Source organism: Porites lutea, chromosome 5 (genome assembly GCF_958299795.1).
Source record: "Porites lutea chromosome 5, jaPorLute2.1, whole genome shotgun sequence".
Classification (NCBI taxonomy): domain Eukaryota; kingdom Metazoa; phylum Cnidaria; class Anthozoa; order Scleractinia; family Poritidae; genus Porites; species Porites lutea.
The window spans coordinates 45,755,630-45,771,198 of NC_133205.1; the positions used below are offsets into that span (position 1 = coordinate 45,755,630).

Genomic DNA, 15,569 nt, shown 5'->3' on the forward strand with positions numbered 1-15,569 from the left:
ACAAAGCTATCAGCATTAGAAGAAACTTTTTATGCTTTACACATTTTGTCTGCAGAACATAGCAGTTCTGGTTATTCGGTCATGTATCAATGGGGAATAGCAACTCACACATAAGGGAGTTCAGAGCCCCCCACCCCCCCCCCCCCCCCCCCCCCCCGGCTGCGTTCACTTGCAGAAATAAGACTGAAGCCCTGTTAATACCGAAGCTAAAGATGTTAAAGAAAAAAAATGTTTAAAAGCTGTTTAGTCATAATTATGGTTTAAAATTGTTTCCTTCATTAAAGCTGCTTACTGACTTAATTGAGTTGATTGTAAATGTTGAATTTTGTGAAAGGTTTGAACCCAGGAGTCATTTCAAACAAAGGTTGAGTTTGATCGTCTGGGTGAACATTATAGTGACTGAATAGTACTGTTGTTGTTGAAAGTGACTGACGTTTTGACAACCTGTGCGGTAGTCATCTTCAGAATCAAAGCGAAATGTATCACGTCAGTTGATGGTATTATACTCTGGTTATTGATCTGATTGGTCAATTACATTGCGATGTTATTGGTCGTCTGTCAGTTAAGCCATGGTGTTATTGACTATGAAGACTCACAATGTAATTGGTGTGTTTCGATTCATCTATTAATATTGTCACAGTGAAACAGTTGTCTATTGTTAGTCAAATTGTCAGTTCTCCAGTCGTTCTCTTGTAGTTCGTTTTGCTTGATCTTGTCAATGAGTCGTTTGTATGGTGCCGATAACTAACTATTGGCTACGATTCAGTTGAATTTGTTCTAATTTAGTAATTAAAACCAGCTTTCTAAAGTAAGTCGTTGATAGTCGTCTGTAGAATACGTAATACATGTTGCAGAGTTCTAGTCAATTTGATGTTTCGTCTGTAAATGGTGTTCAGCAATGTGCTTGTTGACATCACCATTTCTCGTCGCTCGTTTGTGTTCAGTCAGTCACGTTTTAAGGTTTCTACCTGTTTCACCAATGTAAGTAGCCTTGCAGTCACAGCATTTGATCTTGTATACTGCTCCCTGTCTTTGTCTTTGTCCTTGACATTAGTAAGTAGTGGTTGTAAAGTGCAGTGGCGGGGGGAGGGTCGCGGGGTTCGGAACCCCCCCCTTTCAGACCTGATGCTTGTTTGAGACTGAAATTCGTAAATCGACAGGATCGTATATCACTTTTAAACTGACTGATTTTTTTTAAATGAAACGCTCATCGCATTTTGCCACTAAACTACTGCGGATCCCACAATAAAAAATTCCTGGATCTGCCTCTCCAGTGGTTATTGGTTTGTGTGCAACACGTATATTGTAAGGTTGTAGTATATGTGCAATAGTCTCAGAGGTGCCTGTGATGTACGGTATAACCGCTCTCGTAACAGGGCCAGAGTTGACGTTAGTTTTAGTGTGAAAATCAGTGTTACTGTGAGTGTTCCGTCTAGCAAAGTTCATGTTGTAGTTGTTCTTACTGAAAATGTTGTTTAGGTAGTTAGTCTCGTCTTGTAGGTTGTTAGGTGAGTCACAAACTAGTTGGGCTCGTCTCGTCAAAGACCGAATAGTAGTAGCCTTGTGAGAGGTTGGGTTATACGAAGACTGATCTAGTAATCGGTCGGTATGTGTTGGCTTTCTGTGGATAGTCGTTCGTAGTCTGTTGTTGTCGCAATTGTCCAAGCAGTCTAGAAAAGGTATCTTACTATTTTCTTCGATCTCCTTTGTGAACTGTATGTCCACGTTCTGTCTGTTAAGGTGTTCGTGAAAATCATCGATTCCATCTTTGTGTACAGCAGTGAATGTGTCATCAATGTAACGTAACCAAAGAGTTATAGTTCACATGCAGGTAGCTAGGGCTAATATAAGGGCTAGTAAAATACCATCAACTGACGTGATACAACTCCCTTTGACTCTGAAGATGACTACTGCACAGGTTGTCAAAACGTCAGTCACTGTTAACAACAACAGTACTATTCAGGACTATGTTCACACCGACAAACTTAAACTCAACCTACTTTTGAAATGTTGAATTTTATTGGAATCCTGGATGAAAGCTTTTGTGTTCCAGTTTTCCTTGTCTTTTTTTCCATGTCTTAAAACCTTATTTAATTAAACTTGTTCAGTGGGTGTGAATGGGGCAGTAGGTTAGGGTTCATTTGTCATATTATTTCCGTCTTGTAATAACTTCTTTCCACCCTTTCAGTTGACTGATCTACATCTACATCTACATCTAACCCTAACCTAAGATCAAATGATGAAATTCAAATTGATCATCAACTAAAAAGTGCTCAATGGGTTTACCAGAGCTTTGAATAGATACTTAGACTTGAACCAGCTAGGTCAAAAACATTTACTTGCTACTCAGAGTTTCATGCTTCATGAGAATCAATCATCAGGCAACTGCCAAAAGAAACAATACATGGTGTTTTATAGTGATTTAGAGTGATTTTGAAAAAAACGGTAGCGATTCATAATAGGCTGGGTTGCATGGCAACGGATAACAAATAAAACAGTAAACCGCTGAAAAGGAAAAAATAAAATACGTCTTACAGGCTTAAATAATCATGTTATTTAGAAGAAATTTCTTTACATGTCTGCAACTTGATATGAGTTCATTTCTGTTGTTTATGAACAACGTAAAAGCCATTATCTCGAACCACAATAAAGCCGTCATTAGCAGGTTGTCAAACTTACCAGTTCAAACCATCAACACTTGCAACTGCCGCGACAAAAGGTCCTGCCCTATGGACGGAAATTGCAACAAGCGGAATATCATATACCAAGCACAAGTCACGACATCGCACTCGAAGCAAACTTACATTGGTCTTTGTGACACATCATTCAAATCGCGTTACAGAAACCACACTTGCTCCTTTAGAAATGAACGTTATAGAAATTCCACTGAGCTAAGCAAGTATGTACAAGAAAACTGACTACCAGATTAGATGGCGGAGTATTAGACATGCAAGATCCGATTCAAATGTAACGAAGAAGTGTAATTTATGTCTGTGGGAGAAGTACTATATAATTTGTAGACCGAATATGGCGACCCTGAACAACAGAAATGAACTCGTATCAAGCTGCAGACACGCAAAGAAATTTCTTCTAAATAACGTGATTATTTAAGCCTGTAAGACATATTTTATTTGTTTCTTGTCAGCGGTTTACTGAAAATTGTTTGAACGGGCAAGGGCCAATTTCAACACACAACACGTGAACTCACAATCAGCAAATGTTTTACTATTACCAAACCAAAAACAATAAATTCCTACAAAGAGCGAAAAAATAATAGTTACAATACAGAAAAACCACTTTAAGGCGACTGCAAAATGAAATTAATGAAAAAACGATGAAAATGAAGCTGCTTACCAAATGCAGAGGATAACAGAGTCGGTGGTCAGGGCCACCAAGGAAAAAGATAATCTACTTCGACGAATGTTGTTACACTAATAGACACGTGAAAAATGGTAATAAATAGGGGCGAGATAACAAACTATAACGAAATTTACATACAGCACGTAACAAAGGAGCGTAATTAACAAAATGCCGGAGAGTGAAAAGTAAAAGAATACACGATAACAAGTAAGTGAGAAAACGAAAAACAAAAGGAAAAAAAAAATTGCCCCAACATTGTTTTTATCCGTTGCTATGCAACCCAGCCTATTATGAATCGCTACCGTTTTTTTCAAAATCACTCTAAATCACTATAAAACACCATGTATTGTTTCTTTTTGGCAGTTGCCTGATGATTGCTTCTCATGAAGCATGAAACTCTGAGTAGCAAGTAAATGTTTTTGACCTAGTTCAAGTCTACGTATCTATATCTAGCCGGATTTATGAAAACCGTACCATCGGACACCAGGAGCCCACACACCTTAAACTGACTCAACTAAAGTAAATATGGCCAAGAAACTCAGCTCTTACCCATGGTTCTCTTAAGGTGACTCTCTTCTTGGTTCCTGATTAGCAAAAGAAACATTCAAGTCCATCAAAAAGACACTCTGGACTTGTCCATACACTCTAGCTGCTTAAAGGCCCTGAATGACGGAGGATGCTTGAGACTTAAGCAAGTTCTAAGCAGAGAATTCCAGGTTAAATCACCCCCCCCCCCCGACTTCCTGCACCCCCCCCCCCCCAGCCTAGCACCTGCTTGAGGGGAATGCTTCCATTGGCCAATGGGCCTCAAACGTTACAAGAATTTGACATGACAAACTAAAGGCAGACATGACCAGTGCACTGACTCTCCCAGACCAGGACTAACGGAAGGTACAACGCTTTTGCAGCACCCTCCCCCCCTAGGGATTGACATGGAGGCCCCTTTCCAACCCATGGCGAGTTAGCTCAGGAACTGAACTTGTCAATGAGACCAACCAGGACAGAAAGCCCCCTATGTTTTTTCTCACCGCAGTGACCAGAAAGCTGGCTATCGCCAGCTTTCTGTGCGAATATTCTGGTCCATTTTGAGGTATGTTTTCAAAAATTCGGCTAGATATATATATATATATATATATATATATACATATTGTACATATGCATAAGTTGAATAAAAGTAAATAATGTCAAACAACAAAATAAATAGATGATAATTCAAAATTATAATTTACTTCACTTATTTCATGTGCTTTCCTAAATTTAACTTAAAATCAGATGATGACTTGCAATTTACTAAGTCAGCGGGCAGTGAGTTCCACTCTGTTATTGATCTAGGAAAAAAGGAAAACTTAAAGACGTCCTTAGAAACTTTTAGCATTCTGTACTTAAAAGCATGGCTGTTGCGTGTTCTTAATTCACTGTTTGGTATTAAGTGTTCTTCTGTGTTTATGTCTACTAGATTATGACTAAGTTTGTACATTACAGTCAATCTGTTTTTCTTTCGTCTTGTTTCTAATGTTTCCCATTTCAGATCAGATAACATGTCTGTCACACTTGTTGTTTTGGTGAAGTTTTGAAGGCAAAAACGAGCAGCTTTTCTTTGAACTCTCTCCAAGGTTGAAATATCTTTTGATCTGAAAAATATTTGATGGTCAGTGGCTTACATCTGCTTTCACAATAGCCTTTTAGTGATATCTTTCTGAAACATGTTCTAGTCCAGCAGAGGCCCAAAGGTGGATTCCTGGGGACAGCCTCCTGTAACATCCATCTAACTCTGGCCTTACTCTGTTTGTTTGATCCACAAGAGTATAGCATTGAACCCAATTTAGAGCCCCATCTAAAAAATAATATAAATCTAAGTTTTGAATGATGGATTGATGATGTTTGAACTTTACAAGCCTTTTAAATTTTTTTTTCTAAAATATTTCCAGATATCAGCTCCCAGTTTTTTACACATCCTGTAAACATCACTAAAAGACTTGGAGAGGAAGCCACATTTGATTGTGTGACAGAGAATAGTCTACCTTATGCTTCTATTTACTGGGAAAAAGATGGAAAATACTTTGCAGAAGGTGTCTCATTTCAAATTCCAAGTACAAAATCTTCATCTTCTGCTCTGTTGGTGAAGAATGTAACATTTACCAGTGCAGGATGGTATAGATGTGTGGCTACCAATCCTTTGTTACCAAATCAGCCTCAGAGAAGCAAAAAAGCTTATCTTACTGTGCTCCGTAAGTGTTACAATAATATGGTTTCAATAGAAAGCTGTGTGAATGCAATTTGATATTGGTTTCTAACAGTCAAGTCTTTACCAGTAAAAAGTGGTTTCTTGGTTTCAGCTTTTATTCTCCTTCATATATATATGCTGACATTTGAAGTGATGATTCTGTAATGAATGATAATTATCAGCATTTCTCATACTCAGTCATTATGTTAAGCCACTGATTACTGCATACATCACATTCATGCATTTGGTTACCTGGTGAAATACACTAATCCACCACTCTCTTGGTTTAAAATTTTTATATATAGCTTATTTATGCAAGATCTCTCAACAAAATGATCTATAGTTCTGCACTGTAGTATATACTATAGTGTTCCTTTTTTAAAAGCTGATGTGGGAAAAGTTGCAATTTGTTGTTGCATGAGAGAAGCTAGGTTGTATCTCAGGGGCTGCAGATAACATGAACCCGGTTGATTGCTCGCTTTGCCAAGATCTCAGCATGGGATAATTACCTGCACAGTAGTCAGCCCCTCAGACAAGTCAGGTAGAAAATGTTTAACCTTCTGACTTAAAGCTTTTTCAAACTTGTCACTCGTGATTTGGTATAGTAAAACATCACAAAATAATAAAAACACTCATCCTTCAGCATCATGCGTTTAGTTTTGATAACATAAATTTATACTGTGAAAGGTTTGAACATAGGAGTCATTTCAAAAGTAGGTTGAGTTTGATCGTCCGGGTGACTGTAGTCCTGAATAGGACTGTTGTTGTTGTCGACAGTGACTGACGTTTCGACAACCTGTACGGTAGTCATCTTCAGAGTTAAAGTGGGTTGTCTCACGTTGATGGTATTATACCCTGGTTATTGATCTGATTGGTCAATTACTTCACGATGTTATTGGTCATCTGTCATTTAAGCCGTGATGTTATTGGCTATGAAGAGTCGTAATCAGTAATTGGTGCGTTTTGATCCGTCTATTGTCACAGTTGAACAGTGGTCCATTGTTAGTCAAATTGTCAGTTCTCCAGTCCTTCTCTCGTAGTTAGTTTTGCTTGATCTTGTCAATAAGTCGTTTGTACGGCGCTGGTAACTGTTGGCTATGATTCAGTGGCGTTTGTTCTAAGTTAGTAAACCAGCTTTCTAAAATTGATAGTATTCTGTAGAATACGTTATACATGTCGCAGAGTCCCAGTCAATTTGATGTCTCGTCTTTAAATGGTGCTCAGCAATGCGATTGTTGACGTCACGATTCCTTGTCACGCGTTTGTGTTCGGTCAGTCGCGTGTTTAGGTTTCTGCCGGTTTCACCAATGTAAGAAGCCTGGCAGTCGAAGCAATTGATCTTTTATACTGCTCCCTGTCTGTCTTCCGGTTTGTCTTTGTCCTTGACATTAGTAAGCAGTCACCGTAAAGTGGCTATCGGCTTGTGTGCAACACGTATATTGTAAGGTAGTGATATACGTACTTCTGATGTACGGTATAGTTGCTGTCGTAACAGGGCCAGAGTTGGTCTGAGTGTTGGAATCAGTGTTACTGTGAGCGTTCCGTCTAACAAAGTCTGTGTTGTAATTGTTCTTACTAAAAACGTTGTTAAGATAATCAGTAATTGACCAATCAGATCAATGACCAGGGTATAATACTATCAACTGACGTGATACAACTCACTTTGACTCTGAAGATGACTACCGCACAGGTTGTCGAAACGTACGTCAGTCACTGTCAACAACAACAGTCCTATTCAGGACTACGTTCACCCGGACGATCAAACTCAACATACTTTTGATATATTTATACTGTCTGATGAAACACCCTCTGCCATTCTAGAAGTGATAATTAACTGGGATGTTTTTGATGATTCATTGACAGCTCATTCTTTCTGATGGCTTAGGTTTTCTTGGGAGCTCATGATTTTAAAGACATGTTAGTGTACATTTTAAAGATTTCAGAATTCAAAAAAAGTGCACTTATCCAGTAAAACTTACAAGTACTGTTCGTCACTCTTTTTCTGATAGTTGCTATTAATATAGACCACCAATTTCTGTCACTGTCTTCAACTGAAAACACTGCAATGCTAGGACATTGACCATAAACTACCGCTTATAAGCTCCCCCGCCCCTCAACTCAAATGCCCTCTTAGTTATAGGTCCATCTACATGTATAAAATATATCTGATTATAATAAGCCCCCCCCCCCACCTGATATTATCCTCCCGTTAGCTTGTATTGAGATGAAATTGATTTATTGTGAAATTTTAAAGCTTAATTAAAAACCAGTAACTACAAAACACTGCTATAGCATGTGTCAAAGTGTTTTTTCGGTTCCAGTTACAAGTCTCCTCAGATATAAGCCCTTTCGGTCCTAAGCCCGTCTAAAATCTCCGAACAGAGACTGTTTTCTACTACTACATGTAAGTTTTCAAAAAAATTACGTAGTGTACATTAAGCAGATTAATATTTTTGATTTGCAGCTGTTCTGGATAAGCCTCATTTTGGTGTTCATCCAAAAAACATGATTATTGGAGAGAATGTTCCATCCATAATGATATGTCAAATCCTGGGTGTTCCAACGCCTCTGGTAGCTTGGACCCAAAATGGACAGCAAGTTAATAATGTATCTGACCGTTATATTTTAAGCAATGGATCACTTTACTTTGCACCCCCTGTCAACCGATCATATGCTGGTCAATATGTGTGCAGTGGAACAAATTCAATAGGCTCTGTGTCAAGCCAGGCTGTGTTGTTGAGAATTGCATGTAAGTAGCCATGCTCGTTTCAGCTCAACTATACCATGTTTTGCCAGCCATGACCGTGCTGATAATGAAGTGTGTGTGAGGTCTACTTTCATTCTGAGTACCAGTCTCTACCTTTCCTGTTCAGTTTATCTTATGTTGCTTTCATGTTTCTTGATAATCACAAGCTGACATCCTTAATTGTTTGATCGTGCAAATTGCCATTAGGCTCGTCAATCAAATATCTGTTTGATTCAGTTACCAATGGGATCAAGAAGAGGCTACAATGTAATTTGCAGTTCGTCTACATCTGCCACTAAAAAATAATTATAAATTTCTTCAGAACATTACTAATATTTTGTGTAGATTAATGCAAGAATTGATAAACGTTGTTATGGACCGTGGATTACTTTTTTTTAGATTTTGACTTTTCATTCATTGAGAACCCAAGTAATCGTACTGCAGTGGTAGGGAATGCTGTTAGTATCAGGTGTGTTCCACCAATCAGTTTTCCTGTCCAGGTCACCATTCATTGGTACCATAACTATCAGCTGATAGTACCAGATGCCGCTGCTACCATTTCTATTGATAGTTCTGGAACCATTATGCTTAACAGTATCAAGAAGTCTGATGAGGGGATATACTTCTGTGATGGAACAAATTCTTTTCTTCAAGTTACCAGAACGTCTTTGCCGGCCTATTTGACTATATATGGTATGTAGCTCTATTTTGCCTCGAGTCAAGTAATGATAGTGATCTTAGCATCTAGCACTGCACTTAGGAAAAAGCCTGTAGACCCGGGCCCCAGGCCTGTAGATAGTTTCTGATGTCAGAGACTGCAGCCACAGTTTGTTATACATGAATTCAAAGGAGACAGACGGCAAATTGTTGTGGCTCGAAATACAACTTGTACCTTAATGTCGTAATTAACTGTTCATCAGTAGGACGCATAAAATTTGTGCAGTTCCACAAATATTGGTTTCGGCTCCATTTAATCCTACCATATCTTTGGTGTATGGTGTGTGTGCACGTACAATTGTTATTCGCACGTGCTTTATTTACTTTTTAATAAACGTGTATATTTAGTTCGTCATTTAACGCATTACATTTTCTTGAGACAGTCTTTCTAACTAATCTGCCTTGTCAGTAACTGTGCTCACATTGTGGGTGGCTCCTCCTAAAAATGTTCTACGGTTGGCATGAGAAGAAGTTACCAGACATTCGTACCCATAGCTATGTTTAGTGGCGTTGAATAAACTTACCTAGCACAACTCAACCATTGATTGACAGTCCCCTCGCCCGCATTGTAGTGATATACTTGTCGACGATAACGCTATGACACTTGAAGAATTTATTAAAGGATCTGAGCAGAAGAGTGGATTTGAAGCCTTGCTGACTGAGATACGATGAAAGTCGGCGAAGTCTGTTAACAAAGTCCAACTTGGACGTGTTACAGTCAAAATTATTTTGCTAAGGGACTATTTAAAATGCATTATTGGAATTTTCCATAATACAGCTACAGAGGTTTATTGATTCTACAGCAATCTCTGTTTCATTTTCAGTTCCACCTACAATTCATGTTCACCCCAAGGACACTAATGTTACAAATGGCTATTCTCTAACTTTGAACTGTCAAGCAACAGGCTTTCCTCAGCCAGTTGTATCATGGCAAAAAGATGGTCAAGCTGTTGATACTAGCCATGTAACTCTGTTGTCCAATGGAAGCCTGTATATTTTTAGTACTGTTATGCAGGATGCTGGACGGTTTAGTTGCAAGGCTTCTAACAGTGCTGGTTCTGTTACAAAGTCTGCTGATGTTGTTATTTATGGTGAGTGCGCTAGATAATGTACATGTCAGTAAAGGCAAATTACTTGTAAAATATTCCTTTTTGTGCTCTACCAATGTTTTGCCCGCATAATTCTTCTGAAAAATTTCCGGACCTGCATTTACCCATTATGTCTTCTTGTGAGAGGCAATAGTGATCCAAATCAATAAAATCATTGTTGTACTAGACAAACTTGTTGATAATATTAGCACTGTGAACTTTGTTGCAGTTCCACCATCTCTCATCTCTTCTGCTGAGAATGCCACTAGGACAGTTGGTGAATTTGTTAGATTTCAATGTTCCTTTTATGGAATCCCACAACCAGATGTTCATTGGTTTTATGTTTCTGGGGGATCTACAGTGCAACTAACACAGACAGCCCGGTATTTCATGTCAGCTGGAAATCTTCAAATCACACAAATAAAAAAGAGGGATGAAGGAAAGTACATTTGCCGGGCTGTCAATATTGCTGGACGAACGGAATCTTCAGCCTACTTAAATGTGAAAGGTACAACTTTGGTTGAAGTTTGTATACATGAATTTGGTAGCCTGCTATACGTGTCCTCATTTGACACAAAGAATACTTGCCTGCAGGAGCAAGGCTACGTAGATTTAGCTGTTTTATGGTAGTCGAGCGATTTTCCGTTTTTTCAAAACCTGATGACTGTGAAAACACAGGTCGGTAATTTGAAAACGATTTTCATCGGAATTGTCTGGTAAAAATTACGAGATGTTAATTTTCTGTTTGGCTGAATTATGTACTTTTATGTGTGGTTTGAAATATCTCTTCCCTCCTGATGCCGTCACGAGTGGTACTACTGGAACCTCGTTCTCAGAGTCCTCTCTTACTCGTGAGAGGTTGGTACAACTGAAAGGAGAAGGATGTAGAGCCATACTGTTGTTTTTTACAGGTTGAGAACTTGTATATCAGAATTACTCAATGGCTTAGTTTGATGTAGTTTGTCTTGTATGTGTTGACTAAAATTATTGCTTGATTTAACTGTGTTTCCTTTATTTTAGCATTTCGGTGTAAAGGCCAACCATGATTTAACTATGTTAAAATATGCATGTTTTTGTTACCCCTTTCTAGTTCCAGCATCTCTTGACTCAGAACCAATGAATGTGACTGTAAACGAGTCATTGTCAGCTTCGTTTCAGTGCAATGCTTCAGGCGACCCAATACCCACGGTCACGTGGTTCAAGGGAGGGTTTCAGTTATCTGCTGGTGGTAGAGTGGTTATTGGAGAATACATTTTGACAGTTGTGAACACAGTAGCAAGTGACAGTGGACAGTACAGCTGTAATGTCAGCAATGGCATTAGTTTCCATGTCGGTGTAGCTTATTTGATTGTACAAGGTAAGAGCCTGTCGCCAGTAACCTATTTTCTCGTGAGTCACTTTCAGTTGAATTTAATTATTTAAATATCGACCTCCAAAGGCTTGCTAATAAGATTATTGCAGAACCTCGCTGATATAATCCAGACTTGTGTTGAATCGAATCTAAAGTATTTTGTTTTGTTAATTTTTTTTATGATGAATGAATAAATGAGTGAATGATAACTTTATTTACACACGGTTTAAAAAAGCCAAATTCCTGGGCATGCCACTGCACGAGGAGTCACTCGAGCTGTATTCTATCCTTTGATCTTATTGGCTAACGTCAAAACAAAAGAATTTTCGTCACGGAAATCGTTCGGCCGCTCGGGTTCGCAGACGTTATTTTAAGGTGGAGAGAAGCGACGGCTACCGAAAAAACGTCTTCTTCCGCAGGCTAACTGACGACTAGCCATTTGATGAGAAATGTGTACGGCTATTCACTATTCTTTTTTGAAGCAAAACCCCCAAATTAAAGTGTACCAGTTTAGTAGCTTAAGCTGACAATGAACGGGTAAACAGCAATTGAGAACTTCTGTTTTCAAACCTCCGTTCCATGACGACCAAAGGCGTTGTGCATACAAAGGATGTTTTTGGTCAGAAGCCTGGCAGTTAAGTTGCTGAGCAAATCCCGCGGAGAATACAGTCGACTCCTGTTATAATTGGGGACACCCTCGTAATAGCGGGAGTCCTTAATAGCGGGGTACGAGAGAAAAAAATTGTTTTCTCTTTAAACTTATGAGATAATATGTAAAAGTCCCAGAAGCATTGTAGTTTCGACAATTCTTTACTTCTTTTAACTATGGACCATAAAAGGTTAAAGATAATAAGATTATAAATAGATCTAAATGCGTATGCTGTATTATCACTTCTAAGTTCCTGCAATGACAAGGAATACATAAGAAAGGGCTTAAAAAAACAAACGGAAACTCCTCCGGTAGCGTGAATGGCTAAAATGTTAACTTGCTGTCAAATATAATGTTTTTTATTGTTCTTGGCAGCTCTTTTCTCGCAGAAATGTTGCACAGTATACTCATAACAGAAACCTGTCTAGCGACTTTTGACTTTTACAGTGGAGTGTTAAAATTACGCAAAATGTTTGTAAGCTCTAATGGCAATGTCTTTTCTGCCTAAAATGCTGTACAGCAGTCATTTGTTTACTCTTTTACAAAGAAGCGGTCGATAGTACTTTGTTTCATTTTTTCTTTTATATAATTGTAACGTCGCTTTATTCTTTATGTTATGTGAGTCAGGATTTTGGACGAAGTACTCAAGCATCCGCTATAGCGAGAGAAAAAACAAGTGAAATGTCGCGCTTGGGGGCAGGAAAGTGTCCGCATTTCCGTAATAGTGGGAGTTGGTTTCAGTCATTTCTTTACGCGTTTCGCCGGGGGGCTGGCTCTTGTCCACATTAGCGGGGTGTCCGTAATAGCGAGGTGTCCGCAAGGCGAGAGTCGACTGTAATATGCGTGTATCGCGATCTTAATTAAATATAAAAGACCATTCGTAACATAGGAAAAGAAAACGTCCATGATCAACATGAACTCAACCCGAATTCCTTGTGAAATTCCCTAGCACAGTTTCAGGAGTGTACAACGTAATGTGGCGAATTCACGCGTCTCGATGAATGAAGACCTGGAGGCCGACTTTTCGTATTTGAAAATCCACCTCTGATCCTGTTTTTGTCGATCTATAATCCTGATAATGTATCATTAACAGTTTTGACATACGTACAGTACATCTGGGCTGTCTGTGGGTGCCACAGACTTTTCATGCGCGGTTTCCGGTTTCGGTCAAGTCTTTAGAGTGACCCGAGCGAAACTCCTCTGGCCCAGGGCGCTATTGCTTTGGTAGCGCCCAGCCAATTCCAAGCACGCAAGTAGTTTAGTCTAGAATTTGGACATGTCAGCTAATTTGCTCCTAACGACCACCAGAAGGACTTTAAATCCAACAGACGCTACAAATGGTTGACAAGAATAGGACTCCACATGAAGCAATATTTCAAACTGTGCTGTTTTTGTAAGGATAACCATGTACTCTGTTCTTGCGATGCTGAAACTGGCCGACGGAAAGTATCAGCAATAAAACGTTCGACGAAGAGGAGTAGTTAAGCGCGAGGAAAACAACAGATATGTTTTTTTTATGAGCGCATGTTAGGACAGTTTGGCGAATGTATTGCTCTCTGGTCTTGTCGACTGGTTGCTGTTGCTTGTTTAAAAAGATCTATTTCCGACGCTTTCCGCAATCTGCTCTCAGTGCGTTTCGGAGACGGGTTTGAGCACTGCTGCTTTGACCACACCCCACCAGCTCATTCACTGGTGATCTTATGACGGCTGTTGATACTTTCTTCCCCTCTTAGCGCATGAAGATCTATCCAACTGATAAACCCTGGATGTCTCTTGAGATTAAAAAGCTTATTTTAGAGCGCCAACAGGCTTAACTCACTGGTCCTTCGGATAAGTGGATAAGTGGCGTCACCTCAACTGAAGCTCGGTATACGATCCGCAAGCGCAAGAAAGTTTTCTACGAGCAAAGTGTTCTTAACTTTAAAGCAACTGATCCTAGAAAATGGTAGAGCATGGTAAATAAAATCGCTGGTAAGTCTCGCGGTACTGCCGGCGAGATCAGTTTTGCTGATGACGACGGCAACATCTTATCTGGCAAGGACCTCGCAACCCGCTTTTAAGGGTTATTTCACGTCTGTCATATCTGACCTCTCTCCCTAAGATCTTAGTAAGCTACCCTCTCAGTTACCATCTCCAGCACAGCCGCCCACCAAAAGCCAACACGTATCTGGAAACAGTTTGCGCCAGAAATAGCGGAACCAGTCGCCTCCATCTTCAACTGTTCTATGTCCTCAGGAATATTCCCAACCCAGTGGAAGGATTCTCTCATTGCACCTCTGCCCCAGGTCATGCCTGTCACTGGTGATGGAAACCTGAGACCTATTGCTCTCGCACCAGTAATATCTAAGGTCTTAGAGGACTTTGTTGTTGAGTGGTTTATTGGTGACGTTAAGCACGCTATCGATTGTCAGTAATTTGGTTGCCTGAAGGGGTCATCAACATCATACTGTCTACTAGACATGCTTCACAACTAGCTTTCTGGTATCGATCAGCCGGGTACTTTCCTCCGTCTGTGCTTTTATTTCAGTAAAGCTTTTGACTTCATTGCTCACAATTTTCTGGTCTCCAGTCTTGTTAGTTTTGGTGTCCGTGGTTTCCTAATTAAGTGGATCTGTAGCTTTCTCAGTGATCGTCGCCAAGCTTTTAAACTTGGTCACGTCAACTCCGAGTGGATGCCAGTCCATGCGGGCGTCACCCAAGGCACTAAACTGGGTCCAATTCTGTTCCTAATTATGATCAAGGATTTATCAGTACAGTCTACACTTCGCTCCACTCACGGGAAGTATGTTGATGACCTAACAATTTCTGTGGTTGTCACCGTGGGTGTTACATCTCCCCTTCAATCCGATCTTGACGTCATCTCTCAGTGGTCATCGCAAAACCAGGTGAACCTAAATCTGAAGAAGTGCTAGGAGATGACGATTTGTACTCTCCTAACTAGACCTGATCCTCCACCACTTCTTATCAACAATCTTCCTCTGGAAAAAGTGCCCTCCTATAAAGTACTTAAAGGGCTTACGTTGTGTAACACCCTTAAGTGGAACGACAACATCAACGAAATAGTTGCTAAAGCATCAAAGCGTCTTTATAATCTTAGGGTTCTGAAGTGGGCCGGTATCCTCTCTTGTGGCCTCTTTAGCGTCTACGTTGGATTGATATGCGATATTGTGTCAAGTGGTCAAACAGCCTAACTGTCTATCTAAGTGACAAGATCGAGCGAGTCCAGAAAAGGGCACTGCGTATTCTATTCCCCAATTCTCGCTATAATGACGCTCTCTCCGTATGCAAAATCACCCGGATTGATTATCGACATTTTGATTTGGCACAACGTCCGTGAGCAGGGTTCTATCTAAGGCATTTGAGGAGTAGAAGCTTTCCCCCCTAAATGCCCGGCTCCCCCCACAAAATTTATTGTTATCATTACAGTATGTAAC

The 15,569-nt window shown here is 39.8% G+C and overlaps 1 protein-coding gene and 1 pseudogene across 1 annotated transcript in view; one reads left to right on the forward strand and one right to left on the reverse strand.

Moving 5' to 3' along the window:
• LOC140938449 (uncharacterized) overlaps positions 1 to 15,569 on the reverse strand; it is a 127,712-nt pseudogene that overhangs the window by 6,226 nt on the left and 105,917 nt on the right.
• The window catches only part of LOC140938795 (contactin-5-like), a 47,702-nt gene that overhangs the window by 5,131 nt on the left and 27,002 nt on the right, over positions 1 to 15,569 (forward strand). Inside the window, exons 3-8 of the mRNA XM_073388323.1 lie at positions 5,289 to 5,588; positions 8,049 to 8,333; positions 8,730 to 9,023; positions 9,872 to 10,138; positions 10,365 to 10,643; positions 11,226 to 11,492. Of these exons, the coding sequence (XP_073244424.1) occupies positions 5,289 to 5,588; positions 8,049 to 8,333; positions 8,730 to 9,023; positions 9,872 to 10,138; positions 10,365 to 10,643; positions 11,226 to 11,492 (1,692 nt within the window). The remainder of the gene's footprint in view (positions 1 to 5,288; positions 5,589 to 8,048; positions 8,334 to 8,729; positions 9,024 to 9,871; positions 10,139 to 10,364; positions 10,644 to 11,225; positions 11,493 to 15,569) is intronic.